Source organism: Astyanax mexicanus, chromosome 20 (assembly GCF_023375975.1).
Source record: "Astyanax mexicanus isolate ESR-SI-001 chromosome 20, AstMex3_surface, whole genome shotgun sequence".
Taxonomy (NCBI): domain Eukaryota; kingdom Metazoa; phylum Chordata; class Actinopteri; order Characiformes; family Acestrorhamphidae; genus Astyanax; species Astyanax mexicanus.
In genome coordinates, this window is record NC_064427.1 from 35786836 (window position 1) to 35810821 (window position 23986).

The window sequence follows — 23986 nt, forward strand, 5'->3', positions numbered from 1 at the left end:
AATCTTGGTTGACCTAGAGTTTCAGACATGAATGGTTGCATTTCTACTATGAAGGAGGATTTCTACTTCATGTCCTTCTGCAACATTTCTGCTAGATTAAGGTCAGGTCTATTCCAATAGCTTTCTGGCTTGTTAATGTGAGCTTTAGCAAACTCCACACAGGCAGCAACATTCTTTTTGGATTCATGATCATTAACATTAGTCAACGTGAGAAAGGCCTTTAGTTGCTTAGAAGTTACCCAGCGTTCATTTGTGACCACACAGACTGTTACACTCCTTGTTTTTGGTGCGTTATTTGCTGGTTGATCACTCCTGGGGACGGAAATAACAATTGTCTTAAATATCTCCCATTTGTACACATTCTGTCTGCCTGTGGATTGGTGGAGCCTAAACTATTAGGAACACCAACTAATCTTTGACTCAATTGTTCTCGTTACCCATTTGGTTCTTGTTATTCTTTTTTTTTTATTTCAGGTTACATTTATGCAGATATTTAGAAAAAATGTTTCAAGCACTATTGTAACTGAATGGTACCTTACATTTCTATGCAAGTTGTTTTTATCCAGCAGTCATGACAATGACTAGCAGTGTTTTTTTTTCATAACCCTTGCTGTGCAACAGCCATTCTATTATTCCACATTCTGTTTATTATATTAGTTAACAAAATGATATAAAATTATATTTATAATTTATATTTATAATGATATAAAATCATGTTCCAAAATACCTTTACCAAGAAACAAAGAAAAGGTTACAACAAAAATTGTAAAAAAAAAAAAAAAGCACACAATGTAGTAACAGACATTTTAATAATTTATTCATTTTTCTTGAATGCATTTGAAAAATGCATGTTTTTACAGTCTTTACTTTGTATTGGCAACACAGTAAAAGGCTGCATCTTCTATTTTATCATACCGAAGATGAAGCTATTTTTTAAGCTAATTTTGCTAAATTACAGGAACACTGAAAGTTCAAACCGAAAGCAAAATTAATGGCAGTCAGAGTCATACAAGTGGCTGCCTGAACTGCTTCTACACTTTTAAAAACAGGTGTTTCTATACATTTTTGAGTCATTCCAGAGAAGAACCATGATTGTAACAGATGTGAGTGGGAAAGTTCTTTAGACTTTAATTATTTATATTATTAGGACTGCCCAAAGTTACTTTGGGACCAATAAAGTATCCAACCATCTCTATATTTTACACACAGTCTGCCACATCTCTCTAACCTAATGTTGAGAAATCTGGTACTTCTATATGTGTAGCTCAATAAATATGACCAAGAGTTTGCATCAATCTACATTAATAATTTATTGTTCCTAATAACCTGTATTTCTTTTAAATAGCATTGTAATCGGACACTTTCTTTAGGTACAATTGTTTTTATTAAGATGAGTATAATTTGCTTAGAAGTACATGATAAGATCTGTATTTTCTTTTCAAATTCTTCAATGTTTTAAAACAAAACACATCTCTAAACAATGAATCTATAGTCATGATGAACCTGTACCTGTGGATGTGCTGCTGCTGTCTAGTGTGATCTGCTTTAGAGCCAACTTGTCTATCTGGATGCCTGGCGCTATATTTGAATTTATAGAAGAACTAGTTCCCTCTGAAGATCCCAGAGTTGTTGGTTCTGTAACAAGCGATGGAACCAATGACACATTTTCAGTTTGCAGTCCTAAAGAGGGAATGGTAGTGGCTGTGCCACCGGTAGCTGGTGCTGGGACTGATGACAGATCACTTAGCATTGGCTCAGCAGCTAATGGTGGAAATGATACTGATGCAGCAGGCGTTTCTGCCGTCATCACATGTTCAGCAGAGAGCGCGGCTGAAGCTGGACCCGTTGTCGCTAAACCTCCAGCCAGCGGCTCCGCTGGTGTTCTAGCTGCCTCCTCCATTTTAGCTGCTTCTGCAGCCTTGCTCTCCATCTCCTCCATCCGTCGCTGCACCATCGCCGGCATCAGCTTCACGTAGGTGCCCATGAGGCGATGATTGGAGCGGATTAATTTGCTAGCACAGTTGTCTACACAGCGCTCCTGAAAATCAGAACAACTTGTAAGTGACTGTTCATATTTTCAGGTTCACAATTTAAAGGAAATGTAAATCAGACTGAATTTACAATAATGGCAACAGAAATAAAATAATAGATTTAAATTAGATGGTTATAAATTCATATCAACTACTTATGAAATATGAAACTACGTTTTGGACGTAATTAAAAATGTTGTGATTTATACAGTAGAAATCTGAACCTCAATTTCACATTAAGAAATGTTGTTTTTTTTTTTTTTGTTACTGTGAATAGATGACTAGTATAAACTAAACCAATCTCCCAAAAGGTAAGCCTGTCAATTTAATTTTATCAAAAATAAATCAATGTTAGCGGCTCGCCCAGTTGAATCGCAGAGCAACGCATCAACAAAAGGAATCACCTCAATCACTGTCTGCTGGCTGCTTTGGGGTGTGTCTCTTAAAAACAAATATTGGATGGTACCAAGGTCATTTTTTAAGCTTGTGTCCTTGTAATGTATGATAGTCAATATCCTAGTTATTGTGACAGACCATTAACTTCATGCAGTCTGAAAATCAGCTTATATTTTACTCTAGGGTTTGGCGATATTGTATTGTATTGTAATTGTAAAGTATTTAGATTTTTTTTCTATTTTAACTATATGTGTGAATCTCGATTACAATTTAGTTTGAATTTTTACAGCAGCATTTAAGGTGATGTGAAAGCTACTGTTTCCTTTACATTGTTTTTATATATTTTTTTCTAACAAATTGTAGCTATATATATATATATATATATATATATATATATATATATATATATATATATATATATATATATATACAGTAATTCAGTTAATCAGATGAATTCAATTAACCCCCACAGGTCTGTTTTACTGCCTTAGGTTTTTACAACAACAGATATTTTGACAAGTGTCTGGGATGAGTTGAGTGTAGGGTTGCCATTCATCCCATAATATACAAAATTGTTCTTTATTTGGCAATCAAATGCCTGCGATTTGTTCTATATTCCCATAAATGTTCAATACACGTGTCTGTCTTACACATACATCAACACTAAATGTAATAATGATACATAATTATCACTTTTGTTATATATGTGATTTTAGTGCATGAGACATGGCTCGTTTTTGTAGACTATTGTGGTTTCTTTAGGATGTTAAATTAAACAAATGATAATTTATGTAATATACAGTAGTATTAGCCAATATAAATATTATATATGGACATTTAAAGAACAAATAATACTAATGGATTACCAATTAATAAATAAATATATTTGATTAGAGAAAAAATATCAATATAAATACACATTTAAAATATAAAAAATATATTTATAATATAAGCTAACCTACATCCGTTACACTAGCTAGACGGATCTCATAAACTGACCAGTGAGTGCAAGAGTAAGTCAGGTGTTTCTAATAAAGCTAATCACAATGTGAGCATGTATCCATAGCTCATTAAAGTTGGGTGTAGTTCATCATCATAATCATCATGATCCTCTAATCACAACATATTGAGCTCAGAAGTAAATTAACAGACAATAAGCTTGTTAAACTACGTGTCCGGTCTCGTTTACTCACTTCATCCATGGTAAGGTTTCTGTAGTTGAAATTAGCTGTGCATCGCTGGAAGCAGATCTCCGTCATTCGATTGTAAACAAGTAGGAAATCACGGAGCTGTAAAACCCAAATAAGGTAAATATAATATTATAGAAAATATACTTTTATAAAATTCAGATGCTGATCAGGTGTGAGAATCAGGATGCATTAACGCTGCACCTTAAACACACTTACATTCCGCAGTTGACTGTCAGCGTCCATGCTGTAAAGGATAGAGTACAGAATACAGAGTATTAATCAGTTTAGAGGGTAATATATTCTCCTGTTTGCCCGCTTTCTTCACGAACATTCACTGGACGAGCAGTAGCGTGACTTTCACAAGAGCGCAGCCATGTTGTCGTCACGTGACCAGACGACAGGCAACGTCACGCTCGCGTCAGTGTTTTATAAAATACACTAGATACACACAAATAAAATATACTAGGCGAATAGTAAAAATCTAGATTTCAGAGGTTTGACTGTACTAAAACTAGTGTTGCTGGGTAATACAGTTTTACAGACTTTATCAATATATTCTGACTCAGGACACATAACTGTTTAATAAAAGTAATATTATAAAGAAAAACATATTTCTTTCAGCTACTGACAGCATGTTTTATGCTAGGCAAATAGTAAAAATCTAGATTTCAGAGGTTTGACTGAACTAAAACTAGTGTTGCTATTATGTGTCCTGAGTCAGAATATTATCATAACGTCCCAGTGCAAAACTGTATTACCCAGCAACATTAGTTTTAGTACAATGAGACCTCTGAAATCTAGATTTTTACTATTCACCTAGTATAAAACATGCTGTCAGTGGGTTAAAGAAATATATTTTTCTTTAGAATGTTAATTTTAATAAACAGTTATGCGTCCTGAGTCAGAATATATTGATAAAGTCCCAGCGCAAAACTGTAATACTCAGCAACACTAGTTTTAGTACAGTCAAACCTCTGAAATCCACTAGGTTTTCTATTCGCCTAGTATAAAACATGCTGTCAGTAGCTGAAAGAAATATATTTTTATTTATTATGGTTCTTTCATTAAAGAGTTATGTGTCCTGAGTCAGAATATATTCATAAATTGCCAGCGCAAAACTGTATTACCCAGCAACACAGTGGTGTGAAACAGTGTTTGCAACTTCACGATTTCTTATTTTTTGCATGTTTGTTTAAAATCATCTTAAATGTTTTAAATCATCAAACAAATGTACATATTACTCAAAGAAAACACAAAGCAATCACATAAAAAGTTTTAAAAACAGTTTTTTTTTTATTATTAAAAGAAAAAAATCCATTAATAAATCACTTAAATAGGACCTGCCGGACAAATAAAGTAGACCAAAAGATACTTAAAAGGTAGACCCAAAGGTATGCCAATAATCAAAAAAAGCAGGAACAAGAAAAAGAAAGTATCTGTCAGTCTATCAGAACCACAGGGAGAGCCATTATCCACCAAAAGCGAATGGCGATGGCCGAGCGACCAAAATTACCCCAGAAGCGCAGTGATGACTCATCCAAGAGGTCACAAAAGAACCCACAACAACATCCAAAGAACTGCCGGCCTCGTTAAAGGTAAACAGTAACAGGATAATATGTGTTTCTATATATGTAATAATTAAAATTAAATATTTAATTTAATTATTTTAAAATAAAACAAAACATTTATGCATGTGTTTATTAATGTATGTATTATGTTATTTTTCATTTGTTTATTTATTTATTTTTTGTTTGTTTTGTGCACATTCTCCCTACTTTTCAAGCTCAATTTACTGCCAACATCTATTTACTAGACAAAATGTTTTGTCGTTTTATATTTTTATTTGACAATTGCTGTAGAAATGCTGTGTATACATTTCTGCAGTGTATAGCCTAAATTTACTCTTCCAGCCACGGGTAGATATATCACACTCACATCACTCACTATTTAACACTTTATACCTTTAAATATTTATATTTGTTCATGATTATCTGTAATTGTCTGATAATTACCCCAAAAATCTGTCGTTTTTATTGCAGGTATGGACAAATCACAGAGACAATCTTTTTGTCTGTTGTGTTTGTGCGGGAAAACACCCAGAAAACTTCGAGTGATTTTAGATTTTACACATTTATTCTCAATAATAAGAATTTCTGTGATTCTTCTCGAGCTGTAATAACAGCATTGGAGCACAGGGGGAGTGATTTAGCCATAATTTAGAAAGGGAAAAGTTACAGGTACCCAGAACCAGCAGGGGGCAGGATTTTACCCAGGATGGTGAGAATCAGCAGAAAAACATAAAAAATATAATGTACAGCTAGATTTTAAGTAATTCCTTTGAATTCAAATACATTAATGTATAAGACGCTAAGTTACCTGACGGTGCTTATATAAACATCTCCAAAACACCAAATCAACCACACCAAAACATCTCACAGAACATAAAACATGATGAATAACAAAAGTAGTAAATTACTAGAGGCCCTACACAAACCCCAAAGTATCATGGGAGCACCCCTGTGCCACAATAACATAATTTCACTGGTCGGGTCATTCAGCTTACTAAATTTGTCAGAGTGGGTTAGAGTGTATTGTTTTTGGTTTGTGTAAAACCATTAATATAATTGTAAAACCAGTGTGCACAAATACATAAGAAATGCAAAGCCATCAGTAGCCTAGTTTAGTTAAAAGAGGAAAGAACTTACAACGCAAGAACTCTCATTTATGGTGAGGAAAGCTCCGTGTGGACTTGCTTAAAGTTATACTATAATACAATAAAAAACACTACATGAGTTGTATAGTATAATATAATTTAATAAAATAATATAATATACGTGTTTATTTTAGATATGTCACATTTGACAACTTGTTTACAGACTAGACAAAATAACCAGCATGTACCATGAACTTTTAGATTTTTTAGTGACAACAACAAATTAGTTAAATGGAAAGAAGGCTGCTGAATGAATACTGCATATAAATAGTAAATGCAATTTAATGAAAATTTGTACAAATTGAGTTACAGTTACAATAATTATAAATATTTCTATGACGCTGTAAGAAATATGTGAAAAATAAAATAATTAGCAACATAAAAGCAAACCTAAACTCCTGAATCCGAACAGTACGACAGTTTCTGAACACTTTCAGACTTTTGCCATTTGCTTTGGCCTCTAGACGTCGTCCTCATGCCTCAGATCTGATTGTCCAAGGCTGTGATCAAAGTCACGGTAAATATTCCTTATCTCCATCTCTCTGGCTCGATTGCTTTGTCTCTCCCTCTTTCGTTCTCTCTCCAGCTCCTCTGTCTCCAGTGCTACTTGATGGCTGTTGAGGTAGATGCTGTTGCGGGACACCATGAGGCTGCTGGAGCGGGACGGGAGGGCCACCTCGCAGTCTGAGCCCGTCTCCAGGCAGCTCTGCTGGGCCATGGGTGCAGAATGGGTCTGGGCCTGATGGGTCTGGCTCTGTTTCTGCTGGTACTTTCTCTTCTTTTTTCGCTTCTGAGCCACAGTTAAGTCCAGAGAGGCATAGGAGACGTCGGCTGAGTCATCCTGGGGAAAATGATAAAGATTAATCACCATTTGCAAAGGTTATATACTTATATAGTTTATCATTCTTAATGCATTGGTAAACTTTGTGAAAAAATAGTATTCTTGAAAGTGAAGGTGCCATAAAGATCAATATTAAATAGGGCTGTCACATTTACACACATGAATTACAATTATACCACAGTTAGTTCCGACCCTGAGGTGCGATTGGCTGAGAGGCTTTCTATGAGTACCATTATCAGACGGTAATGCACTGTAACCGAAGCTCTCCATGTATTACTCCGCCCCATACAGGTAACCTATCAACGATGCAGCGCTTACAAGCCAAAACAATGCAGTTACAAACAGAGCAGCAATGGAACTATTTTATCTCGCGGAGTGTTTATAACCAAACATATTGTATGTTCTCGTCCTCTAACTCTAACTCTTTCAATAAACATATAAACAGATAATGGAACTGTGGTATAATAATACATTTGTGGTTTGTGCTACAACATGTAATATTGGCACTGCTGTGCTGATCTACTGCACTCAGCAGTGGCAATATTACAAATTATATCACTCCCTCTCCTGTATTATTGCTTTATTAATTAACCACAGAAAAAAATGTGTTCAAAAATTACCGCTGATTAAAACATACTAGTATTTTTTTATTTTATTTTGAATTAAACATACTAAACGTTTGATAAAAATATGGTTAAATATCTGAATTCTGTTAATATTTGCATCTTTTTGTTTTAAGCATTTTAAACCTGTTTTATTACAGAGCAATACATTTTAGCTATTAATGTAAAAATGTCTTTAAAAGAATTTATAGCCACTTCATAGGATTCAAAACCAACATTTAAAAAAGCAATAGATGTTTACATTTAAATAATTATCAATAAAAATTATGCTAAAGGAAAAGCATATGTTGCCATTTAATGACACATTTTAAGACACCCACCCACACACACACACAAACACACACAGGGTGCTTGAGCCCCCCTAAAAAATGAACTAGCGATGCCCCTGCTGTCCACTTTATTAGGGCATTGTCACACCAGCATTATTTGGTCCGGTTTAAATGGACTGCGGTTCAATTGAGCAAGTGTGAAAATAGTAATCCCTTCTTGATCCAACTGTCAAATATACTCCTTTTAATATTAAGCGCTGATTAGGATGTAATCTGATATATTAGCCAGATAACGCTGATTACCACAGCTATAAACAAATGCTACCTGCTCCATGCTGTTTACATGTGCAGCCTGTGCTACATTCACTACTTGCAGTTGTGTGACTCCATTTACTAAGTGTACATCTGCGCTGCACATCCTATTGAAAACACTGTGTTTAAAAGCGCAGCATTTCAGAGTTTTTAAAGCATCTTCACACTGCACAGATTAACCCGCTGGAACAATCTTCTCGCTGTATTGACTTTCTTGCTCCCATGCCAGACACCTCTGACCAATCAGAGGAGACAATCTACTCATGTTAGGGAGACCAGATTTGGGTTTCTGAAAAGGAGGACACTTTTTTTTTTTGGGGGGGGGGGGGGGGGGGGGGGGTTGGTTTTATTGAATTCATGTCTAATATGTATTTTCTGAATTTCTCTGATATAACAGCTCAATTCTAATTCTTCAGGTTAAAGGTGCATCCTCCTTTAAACAGCTATAACATGTATTTGTATCAGGTTACAAACAGGGCTGCTTCATGAATTCATGCAACCCAACTATGTCTTAAAAGCATTTGACACTGTTTTACTCTTATTCAGTGTGGGCATATCTTTTGCCAATATTACTTTTATATTTTTAACACTTACTTTTTAAGTTAACTGATCATTTATCAGTTTTAAAATCTGTTATCACTTGTTTTAGTGCTTTTTAAAACATGCTGATCCACAGCATAGAGGCTACAAAACTCAAACTATGCTGCCTTTCAACACAGATTTAACCTAAATATCTCAAATAAAATGATGGAGCCTAAAATGCACACTTGCTGCTCATCCAACACTTCTCACGTTTTTTGCCACGTTTTTTGCCACGGCGTGGCAATTCTAATAACAATGCACTGTACTTTGTGCAGTCAAACAAAATCCCCGACAATTTTGAAATTCGCCGCCGGACATGTCCGGGAAAAAGAGGACGTCTGGTCACCCTAACTCATGTGGTTTATTGATGCACATTTTGGGATGTTTAGGTTTATGCCTGTGTGAAACTAAACCAAACCGTGGGAGAAAACACTACAATAAACCAACTCTTCAAGTGATTCGGACCAAAGACACAAAATACAGGTATAAAAAAGGCTTTTAAACGCTGCTCTCCAAACAAGCTGCTCCACCTTGTAGATAAAGTAAAGTCAGAGCTTTGAATGATTTTTAAAGCTGTACATCCACGCCAAGAACCGTTTAGGAACACTTCTAAAAACATGCCTTTTTTAAGGATAAATTATTGCAAATGAGGAACTGACACATTTTACCCACTCATTAACTAATGTTGCTTACTGTTGGCCAGACCTGTGATAAGCTTCTCTAGAAGAGAGTTGAAGAACGGTCTGATCTTGTGAGAACAACAACTATCTACTTTAATCTACTGTTGTGGTTGGAACTTTACATACAGTCATCACAAACACTAATGCTATGGCGTTGTTAGGCTGTCAGGGATTTCTTTGAACTGTTATTTTCTGGGGCAGAAAGAATGACAATGTGCTTCATTAATAGGAAAAACACAGGGTTGAAAGTATATGGAAGGTATAAAAATATACAAACAACCAGCATAGTTTTTAGTCTCTTCACACGTTAAACCTTGACCAGATTCTTTTAGTGACCATCTTTAAGATTCTGGCAGAATTTTGGCAGTAGGTTAAAATAACTGTCACAGTAACTTTTTCGGACATATTTGGATGATATGTTATTACAGAAATATTTGTTATAAACTTACTATTGTAATTTTAAGACCATTTTGTAACACTGATACAATGGTGATACGATATAATAGCCTAATAATGCAGTTACACTATTTTAAAAAAATGGAGCTTTAATGATTAAGAATATTTATACATTCGAAGTGGAATATACAAATTTCAATTCAAATAGCCCTAATTAATCTAATAAAAAATAGAAAATGATGAAAAGTAGACAATACCAGCTTGTTCATGCTAATTCATGCACAAAAAGTTGATAGCGTAATTATGGTTTTGGTTCTGCTTGGTAATATTCAGTTGAATTTATTAATGCCAGACATTTCTTTTCGCACTTTTTCTTTAAGAACAGTTTTTATAGTGAATATTTAAATGTAAATAAAAGAATGAATGTAAGAAATGTAAAATGCAATTATATTTATATAAGTGGTGTCACTTAAAATACTAGTATATAGTGAACGCAGCACATACTGCATGTGTAAACAGCATGGAGCAGCAGAGACAGCGTTTTTTATTCGTAGCAGTATATTATCTGGCTGATATACAGTCATATGAAAAGGGTTGGATAGAGACCAAGCGAACAGCTCCACAAAAAAAAAATCTGCAGGTTGGTCGGGGGCTGGACAGATTACGGTGGAATTTAGGGTCAAAATTGGTGTCATCTCTGAGACAACTTTTTGTATCCTTCCCCTGAACAACTATGTTGAACAATCTTTGTTTTTAGATCATTTGAGAGTTGTTTTGATGAGCCCATGATGCCACTCTTCAGAGGAGATTCAAATAGGAGAACAACTTGCAATTGGCCACCTTAAATACCTTTTCTCATGATTGGATACACCTGGCTATGAAGTTCAAAGCTCAATGAGGTTACCAAACCAATTTTGTGCTTCAGTAAGTCAGTAAAAAGTAGTTAGGAGTATTCAAATCAATAAAATGATAAGGGTGCCCATACTTTTGCACCGGTCAAATTTTGGTTTAATGCATATTGCACATTTTCTGTTAGTACAATAAACCTCATTTCAATCCTGAAATATTACTGTGTCCATCAGTTATTAGATATATCAAACTGAAATGGCTGTTGCAAACACCCAAATATTTAGAACTAAAAATGATTAAGATTAATAGGGGTGCACAAACTTTTTCATATGACTATATAAGATTATACTGAGCCTTATCAGCAGTTTAGCTCAATTGAAAAGAAATATATGTGATAGCTGGGTTGGATAGAGACCAAGCGAACTACTCCACAAAAAAAAAAAATCTTCAGGTTGGGCGGGGCGGGACAGATTACGGTGGAAGTTAGGGTCAAAATTGGTGTTATTCATTTGCATTAAGAAAATAATAACGTGTTACTGATTCCAAATTAATTACATGCATTAATGCTTTAACACTGACAGCCAAAAATAAATTACTTGCAGCTCTGATACTTCTTGTAACAGACAGTAAAACATCTATACAATTAAACAAAACAGTTCTTTTAAAATGTTATTTTGAATATTGGTGTGATTTGAGTTTATGTTCGTCAGAAGAATAAAATTAATAATATATTTTTAATCTGTAGAGCATAGATAATCTGTAGATACATCTGTGCATTAAATAACACACAAATTTTCTTTTTTCACATCATTCTAAATTTAGATGAACATAATTCATTGTTAACTTTTGGGATGCTTTGTTGTAACGTTGTGCTTAAACTAACCCTACTGGGTGGAGACTGTACTTTAGTCAGGCTAGCTCTCGCTGTGAGTTATTTATATACTTCAAAGTAAAAGTACATGTTAAAAGCCCACTGTAGAGTGAACTGATATAGGCCATGTTGTTAAAACCGAAGATAAAAAAAAAACACTGAATGAATAATATTAAAATTCTGTGTTAAAGCTTTTGTGTTGTGTTACAGGTTCATGCCTCAATCTCCCAATCTCTATTAGTGAACTATGTGATTATTTGAAACATGAATACAATAGGAGTAATTAACAATTGCAGTTAACATTTTTTCATATTGAAAAAAAGAAAGAAAAGCAATACATTGCACAACACTTACTTTACACCAACCAAGCCAGCCGCTTCAGCACTATGACGTACTCTTATGCATGTTTTCACAGGCCTTTCTTGTATCTGCACGGTGGTCTAAGTGCACAATACCACAGCAGCGGTGTGAATTCGAAGAAGCTCTGCGTTTCTGCCGATTTATTTACAATGCGTGGGACGACAGACTTAAAAATAGTTTCCTGGCTTTCAGTCCAAAAATAAATGCTGCTAAATTTGAGAAAATGTTAAATATTTGAAGCTGGAAGAAAAAGCATATGTTCAAGACCTCAAGATAGCATTTTGAAGTCTGCTGGACCATTTATACTAAAGGTACACACCGATATAGGCTGTATGCGTCAGTGCTAATATTCAGTATATTCATTATATTAATGTACAAATCTGCAGATACTGGTGAATATGCAAATGTATAAATTTGGACTATTTCATAATACTGTAACCAGCACAAATGTAATAAAATGAAAAGGTATTTTAATGCAACCAGAATAAAGGTTCACTGTTCCACTGTATATCGTTGCTGTCTAATGAAAAACAAAGTATATTAGTTTTTGTGGATTTTTAGTTTACTACATACACACAAAATGTCCCTCACACTGCTTCAGAATTTTGTGATGAATGGACGAAAAGAAATTCTCAAAAATTACCTGAAATAAACTTTTTTACATTGACTTCCATTGAAAGTTAATACGTTTTATCTATCTCCTGTAAAGTTGCCATTTTGGAGATACTTGTTTTTCATTGGACAGCGACAATATATATATGTATAAGGTCTGTAATACAGGATTTTTTCATTAGTTATATGTATGTGTTTAATCCACATTGGATCATTCATTATCAATAAAGATATTTCTCGTAATCATAAACCGTTCATTTTTCTTACATATTTTTAGATTATTTTAATAGGTCAGTTTCTGGACACTGAATAAACTTAGCTGTCGACTATATATATTTTTTTAAAATGGAAAATCTCCATTTAAAATGTTGCCTGGGTGTCTATAGGTCCTTAAAAATTCTTAAAAGCTCTTAACCCTATATGACATCGTGTTGCATTTAGGCAACAAATCAAGTTTATTACACTAATTTATTTAGTGATTTTATTACCATTTTTAGATAGAATGTCACACAAATGTCGCTGTACAATTAGGGGTAGAAATGGGTTTGATGGTTCATCTGGAGTGGAGCAGTCAGGAACAAAAGCCTTAAGGCATTTATTAAGATAAATTTCACTAAATTTCACAACATTTTTTAAAATTGAAATAACACCATACATCAAATATGCATAGATGTATGTATATGTAAAGATGTATATTTGTTTATTTAAACATATTCTATTTAAATTACTCACTAAAATGAGTATTTTTCTCATTTGTTGCATCGGGGCCACATTATGCGTTGGTTCCTAAATTATCCAAAAATGTAAAATCCTTGCCATAAAGTGTTAAATTAGTTTGTCTAAAATAAAATAGGATCAGAACTTTTTTTTATCCATCTCCCAAAGGACAGTTAATTAAATGTTATAAATGTTATTTTTGTGCTTTGTTTTTTTTTTATTTCCAAATTCCATGCTCAAATTAGATGACAGATTTAGCAACAGACAGAACTAAGTTGAATCAGAGGTATTATTTATGACCCATGGGGTGCTATTTTTTTCAGGTTGTTGCTTTTATCTAGTCGAGACAGTGCTGTGGACATGTGGAAACGTAAATTTAATTTTGCACTTTGTCCTATTTTTAGTATCGGAAGAGTTATAACAAAAATATTTTGTTAGTTTAGTTGTTAATTTGTGGTTGATACATTGTGGTTGATTTTACATTGAATTTCTTCATACCTGCAGATTCCCTGATTGTTTAATCCAAGACTAGGCTTAATCCCTGTCCGGCAAACCAGCCCACTGTCCAAAAAAGAAAGAAAAAAACCCTCCTGGAAAACGGTCTATTGCAGGGGTTAAGAGAACCGAAGTCAAGCCTTGCATCAGAAAATAATAATATAGTTTATTAAGGCTTAAAGAAGTTAAAGAATTAAGCGATATATAGGAAGTATTCCTGAATTTTATGACTGATAATTAAATGTTTTATATTTCAATATTGTTTAAATAGATAGATAAATAAATACTCTTCTATGCACAGAAGTAAAGGGTTCACAGACTCATTTAATTAATTAAAAAATCTTAATGAACAATCAATGCTCTAATTACTTCTATCAATCAAATAATAAGAAATATTTTAGCGCAATAGCCAAATATTCAGTTTAATCCGTCTTTTATATAATAATTTTAGTTTAACACATCACTCCATCTGATTATCTCATCTTATCTGATCCAATCATTGTCATTCTGCTTCTGATATCTATCTTTTAGCCTTCAATGAAATTTGATTACAATATCCTCTGTACCATTGTTGTTTTATTCTTTAAACTACGGACAACATTTCTCTTAGGTTACAAATACAAATATTGTCATTTAGAGCATTTATTTGCAGGAAATGAGAAATGGCTGAAATAACAAAAAAAAAAGATGTGGAGCTTTTAGACCTCAAAAAATACAAAACAAAGTTCAGAAAGTTCATATTCATAAAGTTTTAGGAGTTCAGAAATCAATATTTGGTGAAATAACCCTGGTTTTTAATCACAGTTTTTTTCATGCATCTTGGCATCATGTTCTCCTCCGCCAGTCTTACACACTGATTTTGGATAACTTTATGCCTTTACTCCTGGTGCAAAAAGTCGAGCAGTTCATCTTGGTTTGATATTATTATATATTAGAATGTTTTAATACATAAATTTTTGCTTTTGTAGTAATTACATATTTTGGTACCACTTTAAAATAAGACTACCTTTATAAAGGGTTTATAAATGGTTTACAATTAGTTTATTAATGGTTGCTAATTAGGTTGTAAATGCCTTAAAAATCATTAATAATAAGTTATAACACATATGTAGAAATGTACGTAGACCTGTTGTTTGCCAAATAGTGAACCCACAGCCATCTACACTGTGTTCCAAATTATTATGCAAAAAGTGTTTAGGAGTGATAAGGTAAGATTTTTTTTGTTTGTCAGTTAAACTCATCGATGGTGATGTGTGTCAGGGCTCTTTGTATCACTGAAAGCAATTGCAGACACCTGTGCTAATTATTTGGTAGGTGTGTCCAATTAAAGGCAAGACTACTTAAGAAGGCTGTCCCACATTATTAAGCAGCCTACATTTTTAGCCAAAATGGGAAAGAAAAAGGATGTGTCGGCTGCTGAGAAGCAACAAATTGTGGAGTGTTTAGGTCAAGGCATGACTAAAATCAACATTGCCAAGACACTTCATTGTGATCATCGCACAATCAAGAAGTATGTAGCTGATTCAGAGCACACACGTGTGCGTGCTGATAAAGGAAAATTGAGGACTCTTTCCAACAGGCAATTCTGTCAAGTTAAAAGAGCAGCTGCAAAAATGCTTTGTCATAGCAGCAGACAAGTTTTTGAAGCTGCTGGTGCCTCCAACATCCCCCGAACAACAAGATGCAGGGTCCTTCCATCCTGTCGACCTCCTCTACCCAATGCACACAATCAGAAATGGCTCCAGTGGTCCAAACAACACATGAAGACTGACTCCAAAACTGTTTTGTTCACCGATGAGTGCCGTGCAACACTCGATGGTCCAGATGGATGGAGTGGTGGATGGCTGGTTGATGGACACCCCATGCAAAAAAGGCTATGGCTCCAAAAAGGAGGAGGTGGAGTAATGTTTTGGGCTGGAATCATGGGGAGAGAGATTGTCGGGCCCTTTAGGATCCCTGAAGGGGTAAAGATGACCTCCATAATGTATGTGAAGTTTCTCAAACAGCACTTCCTGCCATAGTTCAAGAAGAAGAATCGTGCATTCCGCAGCAAGATCATTTTCATGCATGATAATGCAACGTCTCATGCTGCAAAGAACACATCTGCATCTCTGGCTGCTATGGGCATAAAAGGGGACAAACTTATGGTGTGGCCGCCATGCTCCCCTGACCTCAACCCTATTGAGAACCTCTGGAGCATCATCAAAAGGAGTGTCTATGATGGTGGGAGGCAGTTCACATCTAAGCAACAGCTCTGGGAGGGTATTCTGTCCGCATGCAAAACAATTTAAGCAGATACCACCCAAAATCTGACAAATTCAATGGACGAGAGAGTTCAGAAGATCCTTTCGAACAAGGGGTCCTATGTGCAATTGTAAGATCTCCTAGAATAAAGTTTTGACTGGAAAACTGTTTGATTTCAGTTTGTAATAACCTGCTAATGCTTATAATTTCATAAATGACCAATTTTTTGTTCTTTATAAAAATAAAAAGGTTGAAAACTCTGCTGTGCATAATAATTTGGAACATGCATTTTGAGTGCATTTTGAGTGTTTTATTTTTTTTAAATATACTGCTATCATTGGCAGTTTGTTCAAAAACCTTTCAGTTGTACTCTAATAGTCGATGACTAGAAAATTACAATGACTGCAATTCATATAGGTAATTTTGGAAAATCTGAGAAAATATTATTTGCATAATAATTTGGAACACAGTGTATATTGTTGCCCTTTCTACGTATGTGTTATAACTGATTAATAATCACTTTTAAGGCATTTACAACCTAATAAGTAAACATTAATAAACTAATTGTAAACCATTTATAAACCCTTTATAAAGGTAGTCTTATTTTAAAGTGGTACCCATATTTTTTTCTTAAATATATGTGTGCATGTATATAGTAGAGCTTACCTGTTCATCTTGTCTTACACTTTGATTTGTCCTCGGTTCGCCTGGATACTCGTTTTCCCTACCTAGAAAACAAGATTTTATTTATATAAACTTTTTAATAAATTTTTGATTAAGAAAATTTAATAAATTATACACAACACAAACAGTGTGCATAATGTTAGTGTGTCATTGTGGTTATAAAGTGTCATGATTAATAAAAATATATATTTAAAAAAAGAATAAAAAAGGCTTCACAAATCCCAAAAACAGGTAAATTTACCTCCTCCTTCCATACAGATGTTTCCATAAATAGGATTATCCTGATTGACCGCTTCATCTTCAAATCTGTGATTGTTAAAAAAAAAAAAAATTCTGCATTTCACATAATATATGCTGCTATTATTTTTTTTTACATTTAATTTACAGTCAATCATCACACAGCATGTGCCACACCTATTCCCAAAGCATATCACTGAGAAATAACGTAATTGTACCTGTCGCCATGAAAATAGTCTCGGTACAATGGCTCCTCCACATCTATGAGAAAAATATAATATTATAGAAATGAATTTGTGTAGATTTTGGCATTTTAGGATTAAATGGAAATACGACACAATAATATTGCTTATTAATATTAATTTTGGTTATTACATGTTTTTATACTTTTTTATATTTCTCAGAACAACACATTTGTATAAACAATCCACATACCTGCTTACACAACTATAGTATAATAATATAATGTAGTATAATAGATGTTATTATTATACAGCAGAATAAACTATGTTGTTGTAAAATGACGTTAATGTTCAGTTCAAAAGGAATCATTGTGCAAGATTTATTTTTTTAAATAAACTATATAAAAATATATATATTTAATTTATTAATTATTAATTGATAACTATATGAAACTGATGTAAAACATACCTCTGTTCTGTCTCTCTCTTCTTCTCAATGTATACAGAAGTATATTTAAAGATACTGATATAACCAGTCCTATTGATGTCAGTGACATACCTACAAGCTCTCCTGTACAATTTTCTTAAAAAAGAAAGAAAAAAAAATAAATGAAAAATAAAATTACATGCATAATCAAACACAGTACAACTAGCAGTAATTTGAAGGGATCTGTTTACTGTTCGCTTACATGACACAATAAATAATAATCAACGAGATCAAAGAAAAAAGTCTAATAAAAATAAAATAATTGTGAAAAAAAACATAATATTATACAATAACTAAAAATATAACTGAAATGGAATAACAATACATAGATGTGCTAAAATATACACAATATGGAGATTAAATTAAAATGATTAGAAAGGAACAGTTCATTTGCAATATAGAGATTTTTTAGAGGTTTTGTTAAGTGCAAAGAATACAAAAAGTGCAAAAGTGAATTTACAGCATAGTGCTATTCAATTAGTAGATTCTACTTCTATGCATTACTGGATTTGACTATTGATGCTGTATTTGGAATTCTTGGAATTGAAACATTTAGTGTAGTCATTAACATATATACATATAAACAATAATATATATATATTATTGTTTATATGTATATATGTTAATGACTACACTAAATGTTTCAATTCCAAGAATTCCAAATACAGCATCAATAGTCAAATCCAGTAATGCATAGAAGTAGGTTTATTATTATTTATTTATTATCATTAAGTACATTTGCCATTGTATTGTATTTCCACAAGATATTTAAATAATAATACTGACACTGAGTCAGGCTAATAGCTTTTCATAATAATAAAACGTTTATAATAAAAATAGCATAATGCAAATTAAGTCACCTGCTATGCAGGAATTTAAATTATATCATATTATATTAGTTTTAATTTCACCAAAACATATTCCTTAATTATTCCGTAAAAAGGTGGGCTTACTTTTGCGTTCTCTGAATGTTCTGCTACTTCACAATTTGTAAATTTAATTTCCATTAATTTCACCAAACAAAATGATTCAGTTTCTTCAATAACAAACAGATGCTATTAGATAAATGCCACTAGAATACAGTGCAACACTGAGATATCTATCGTTTCCTCTCTATTGAAGTCTGTCAGTAAAAGCATAGACAATTATCTATTTTTAGGCAGAGGAAATTCACTAAAATTCACTTAAAATGGAATTGTTAGGAACATTAAATCATAACTTACCATTGTCTGACATTTTTATCAGTCTGTATTTCAGCTGTCTGTTTGTGAAGAAGCTTTAGGGGCATCTACGCATGTTCTTCACGAGGTGCACCATATCTGCTTCTATTTTTACTGTCTTGTGTCTTTTTCGGTTACAAACAGGAAATCTGGCGGATACCTAATGCAAACGTTCACGTCACTTAGAGACACAATGAGGCTCCCTCAGTAAAATGAGCTGCAGTGTATAAGGGTTTTTGAAGTTTTTGAAGACTCATTTATTTAGCATATTATGTTTTATTATTATGTATATTTTTAAAGGTTTTATATGCTGTTGATTTTGCATTAACATTGACTTTTTGAATAATTTAAGTAATTTACTTTATTATTTATTTTTTTCAGTTCACTTAACCCTTGTGTGGTGTTCATATTTTTGTTACTCGTTTACTTTGTTACTTGTATTTAATTCAGCAAAATTAAGCAATTTTACATTAAAATGCTTTACACATGCTCGCTTCACCTAAATTGCAAGCAATATAAACAGCTTACATGGTTAATATTTGCCCTTTACCTTTCTTATGTTACATTTCTTTCAAAAAGTGCTACTCTTTTTTTTATTAGTTTTAATAAAATGTAAAAGAAAGTGAATTAAACTCAAGATATGAGTAGAAAATTTGTTTAGTTTCAAATTTACAAATGAAGCAATGTTTATTAGCCCTTGGCCAAACATACTGTATGTAATATAAATGTGTGTGTGTGTGGGGGGGGGGGGGGGGGGGGAGGGGGATGTACAGTGTGTGTTTATTGAAAATGTGTTTTGATATATGTTTTTCACAAAAAAATGAGCCAATGCCAATGAGTTTGAGTTAGAAAAAATATTTTTTTTGTATCATTTGATGAAAAATGAAAACGGGTCCCACAGACCCGAACACCGCACAAGGGTTAAATTATATTTGAAATATGAAAACTTAGTTGACTATTTTTACATTTATTTATTTAACTAAATGCAGATTTTATTTTATTTTTAACTTTGAAGAATCTGTTTCTTTTTTTTTTTCTTTTCTCATTTTACCAGTCTTTATAAAATGAGTATTTCTCAGAAAAATATAGTATACTAGGATCATATAAGCTATACTCCATGCAGTCTTCCCTCTGGAATCCAAATCCAAAGGCCTCTCTCCAATCTGTCATTACTTTTGGATTTCCAGAGTCTAGACTGTATAAAATTGGGACGGGGCCCTCACATTGTGTTATTTACTGTGTGCAGTAAACCCTAACCTTGTGTGTTACCTTTTGTAAGCATGTGTCCCAAAATATGCTATAAATGTACATATTTACATTCAATCAGCAGTGCAGACATCTTATAACTAATAACTTCATCCAGGTTGTTGATGGTTTGCAGGATGTACGCACCCTGTGGAGCTTGTGAGAAGGTTTTTTTTTTTTTTTTAACTTTTTAATTTTCCATTTCCGACCACAGGGGTGAGAGCAGGAAACGTCCCTCTTGGTAAGTTTCTATCTGCGCATTTAGTTACCGAACCACAAGGCACTCAGCGCTCTCACACATTCTCTAACAATACCCATAGGCTAGTATAAGCATACACATATTTATGGCCCTCATGCTTTCACAAACACACAAACATAAAGTAAGATACCTGGTCGTAGTTAAGGCTTTTTTTTTCAGTTTTTGTGTCTGAATATTTATATTTTGGTAGCTAAACCACAATACTAACCTTAACCTCAGTTACCAAAATAAAGAATTGTGGCTTTCATGTACATTTGTTAGTTTTGAGGCAAACTTAAACTTTTACTCTTTGAAGAAAAGCAACACCAACTAGTTCCAGCTAGAAATCTTTAGTTCAGATAAAGATTTTTTCGTATGTATAAAAACGTATTATTATATTATTATTATATGAAGTGCCCTATTTTTGCACTCTATAGGCAAGCCATCAACCCTGCACTGTGCAGTTTGATTTAGGGCGTCTAGTGTGTCGTTGGTATCGTGAGAATGCAAAAACAAATCACACCTCACACAAATGGCTTGCACTACTCCTCTTAATTAACTATGATTAAAAAAGATTAAAAAGAAAAATGAATCCAATTAAAGTTTATTTCAATGTTCAAAACTTTGCACATGCATAATCATACAAAGTAAAACTGGCAAGCATTTGAAGGTATTTGTTAACCGTCCAGTCACATGATAATCAATAAGATCAAAGCAAAAAGTCTGATAAAATATTAACGTGAAAAATATGTAAAGAGATATATTAAATAACTAAATATAACTGAAATGAAATAACATGCAAAAAAACATAACAGAACATGCAAAAAATACACCTTGCACAAAAGGCATGTATTAATTATCTTAATTAATCATGGGTGTGTTTTGGGTATAACGTAAAATAACCCAATCAGCGCCCCAGTTGCCTCACATTCACTTTGGCAGATTGGTATTTTAACGGCCCAGTGCTTCTGCTCTTCTCAGCAGAGGAAACTGACCTGCTTGTTCAGGCTGTGAAGGCACGCAGGCAGCAAATATACAGGAACAGCAATGTTATTTTATTTTACATTACATTACATTACAGGGCATTTAGCTGACGCTCTTATCCAGAGCGACTTACAATTATTTTTATTCCTATTACAGAGTTGGGCCAATGTAGTGTTAGGAGTCTTGCCCAAGGACTCTTATTGGTGTAGCACAGCAAAGTCACCCAGACCTGGAATTGAACCCCAGTTTCCCACATGGTAGCTCACTGGCAGGTGGTGGTGTTATCCACTGCACCACACCAACCACATTTTGTATTCTGTTTATTGTTGATGTATGTGTGTATGTGTGCTAAGTGCATGCGGCGCACCTGCGTACCAAGATGGCAATGAATGTCTGACTGTTGACTATTGTCAGGGTTTAAATCAATCAGTGGCGCACCTGTGTTTTCCATTGCCAAAATAGCAATATGCCAGAAATCTACCTGAACACACCTCACTTCTAGACCACCACACACATCAGTGTAAATATATTTATAAGCTCTGTCGTATTTTAATGATGGAGGTGGAAGGCATGAAAAAAGACTGTTGATGGGGTGTTAGATAGCAATGAGCATCACAACAAGCCTTTAAGTCTCACCAACTTAAAAATTCACTTCATGTTTTAGTTGGCCTAATTTATGCTATAAAAAATTCTATGGAATGCGTATTGTAAGTTCTGCTCAACGAAGAGTCAAACTGAGCACGTGCAAAGTAGCTGAACTGGACTAAGATTCAACTACAATTTGTAAATGTTGCCAACAAAGATTATTTAGTCATACCAATTTTTAACCAGAAAACTTAATAAAGTTAGTTGAGGCAATTAGTTTGATATAGTTTATGGTGCATTTTTTTAAATAAATATATTTTTTGTTCAGCGCACTTTAATTTCTCGTTAAAGAAAATACTTTTTTTTAAAGTGTATGTAAATATGACCATATGGCCATGTTTTTGTTTATATACTAGTAATATTAATATTCACGCATGGGGAAATACCTGCCAGCTAAGACGATGCTTCTTCTTTGTTTGTTGGTTTAATTCTGTGAAGCTCTATGATCCTCTGTTGACCTGTGGCGGAAGGCAAGCTCGCTGTCTCTGTTGGTCACTCTATCTGATGTGGTTAGCTTGGGTGCTTTTTTTCATCGACCATCACTATCTGAGGTGTGACCTGAGGTTTCAGTGTCGACAACTACAATGAGTCTGAGCGTCTGTTATGCTATTATACAGCTTAGTTTAGTCACCTGCTGTTTTCAGGCATACTGAGTGCGCATATTAGAGTATGAGCTTTTTTTGGGCCAGACAGTGTATATATTTATAGCAAAAAAAACTCTAATATTTGGTCGGAGAGCCTTTAGCTTTGATTATAGCAGGCATTGACTCTGTGGTCACCAATGTATGTGTGAAAATGATGATCTCATGCTCCCTGAACCACTTTTTCACAATCTGATCCCCGAAGAAATAGGCCTATCACGATCCATTTGCAAGCTATACATTTGCAAGCTAACACATCTCCACACACACACACACACACAGCCTCCACAGTGCGTGTGTGTGGAGGCACCGTCACTGGTGCACAAGCACTACACTAAATGGCAGCAGTATGTGGAAGAGCATTGTCTTTTTGAAATAGCGCACCAGGGCATTCAGCCTGCAGGACTCTTATGCCCGGATCAGACTACACAATTTTAGCCCAATTTTGACCCGATTTTGTCGGCGCCGACACATTGCGTGCGTCGGATCCGAATTGACACAGTCAAAGATCAGTAATTTGATGTGAGCGATGGCGTCGGAAAGACTAGCATGTTAGAATTTTTTGTATTTTATCGTCTAGTTTGACACATGCTGCTCCGTGACGTGCTCCCTGACTCTGACCAATAGGAAGACAGAGCGTTCTGTGGCGCACAGATGTAAACATGGAAAAATAAAGCGGGACAGTGCTCCTGCAGTTCTCTAGACCAGAGAAACAGAAGAATAATCTAATAATCAACTAATAATCTATTTCATCAATGAGATATTCTGTTTACAGGCACTGAAACCCAAGTACCTACATCTTTACTATACCTCAGGTTCTCTCTGTAGTACACAAAACCTGTAATGTCCATTTGAGTCACCCAGGAACCCAGGAGCCCACAGTCGCTTTTCCCTGTTTTTTTTTATTTTTTTTCGGCACAAAAACGCTTCCATCACGCATTAAGGGCTTCTGTAGCCGTGATTGTCAGATTCTATGCTTCTCCCCCGCGATTATCTACAAACTCACGCGAGGATGCGAACGATGATTGGTCGGTGACTAACGTGTAGTGTTGCCAGTCCCCCGAAAACGACACAAAAAGAAAATAACTGCTTAATCTGACATAGTGAACATTGTGAGGGACAAAAATGTTGTGCAGTCTGAGCTTGGCATTACACTGACTATACATTTTTTCAGATAATTGTCACCGACCAAAGTCCTACCTAATGGACTTGTTCAAACCTGAGGCCTGATGGCAGACAACAG

The 23986-nt window shown here is 34.2% G+C and overlaps 2 protein-coding genes across 2 annotated transcripts; both read right to left on the reverse strand.

Moving 5' to 3' along the window:
* Nucleotides 1-795: 795 nt before the first annotated feature.
* On the reverse strand, nt 796-4019 carry timm10b (translocase of inner mitochondrial membrane 10 homolog B (yeast)). The gene is made up of 3 exons (XM_007247269.4): nt 3833-4019; nt 3620-3715; nt 796-2038 (listed from the first exon to the last, which is right to left on the reverse strand). Exons 1-3 carry the CDS (start codon nt 3857-3859, stop codon nt 1493-1495), a joined length of 669 nt encoding a protein of 222 aa, XP_007247331.3. The 5' UTR covers nt 3860-4019; the 3' UTR covers nt 796-1492.
* Nucleotides 4020-6595: 2576 nt separating this feature from the next.
* Nucleotides 6596-19118, reverse strand: LOC111195087 (uncharacterized). Its single transcript, XM_022681424.2, has 6 exons — nt 18994-19118; nt 17753-17866; nt 17320-17362; nt 17106-17170; nt 16847-16908; nt 6596-7170 (listed from the first exon to the last, which is right to left on the reverse strand). The coding sequence occupies exons 1-6, from the start codon at nt 19004-19006 to the stop codon at nt 6790-6792; spliced, it is 678 nt and encodes a 225-aa protein (XP_022537145.2). The 5' UTR covers nt 19007-19118; the 3' UTR covers nt 6596-6789.
* Nucleotides 19119-23986: the final 4868 nt, after the last annotated feature.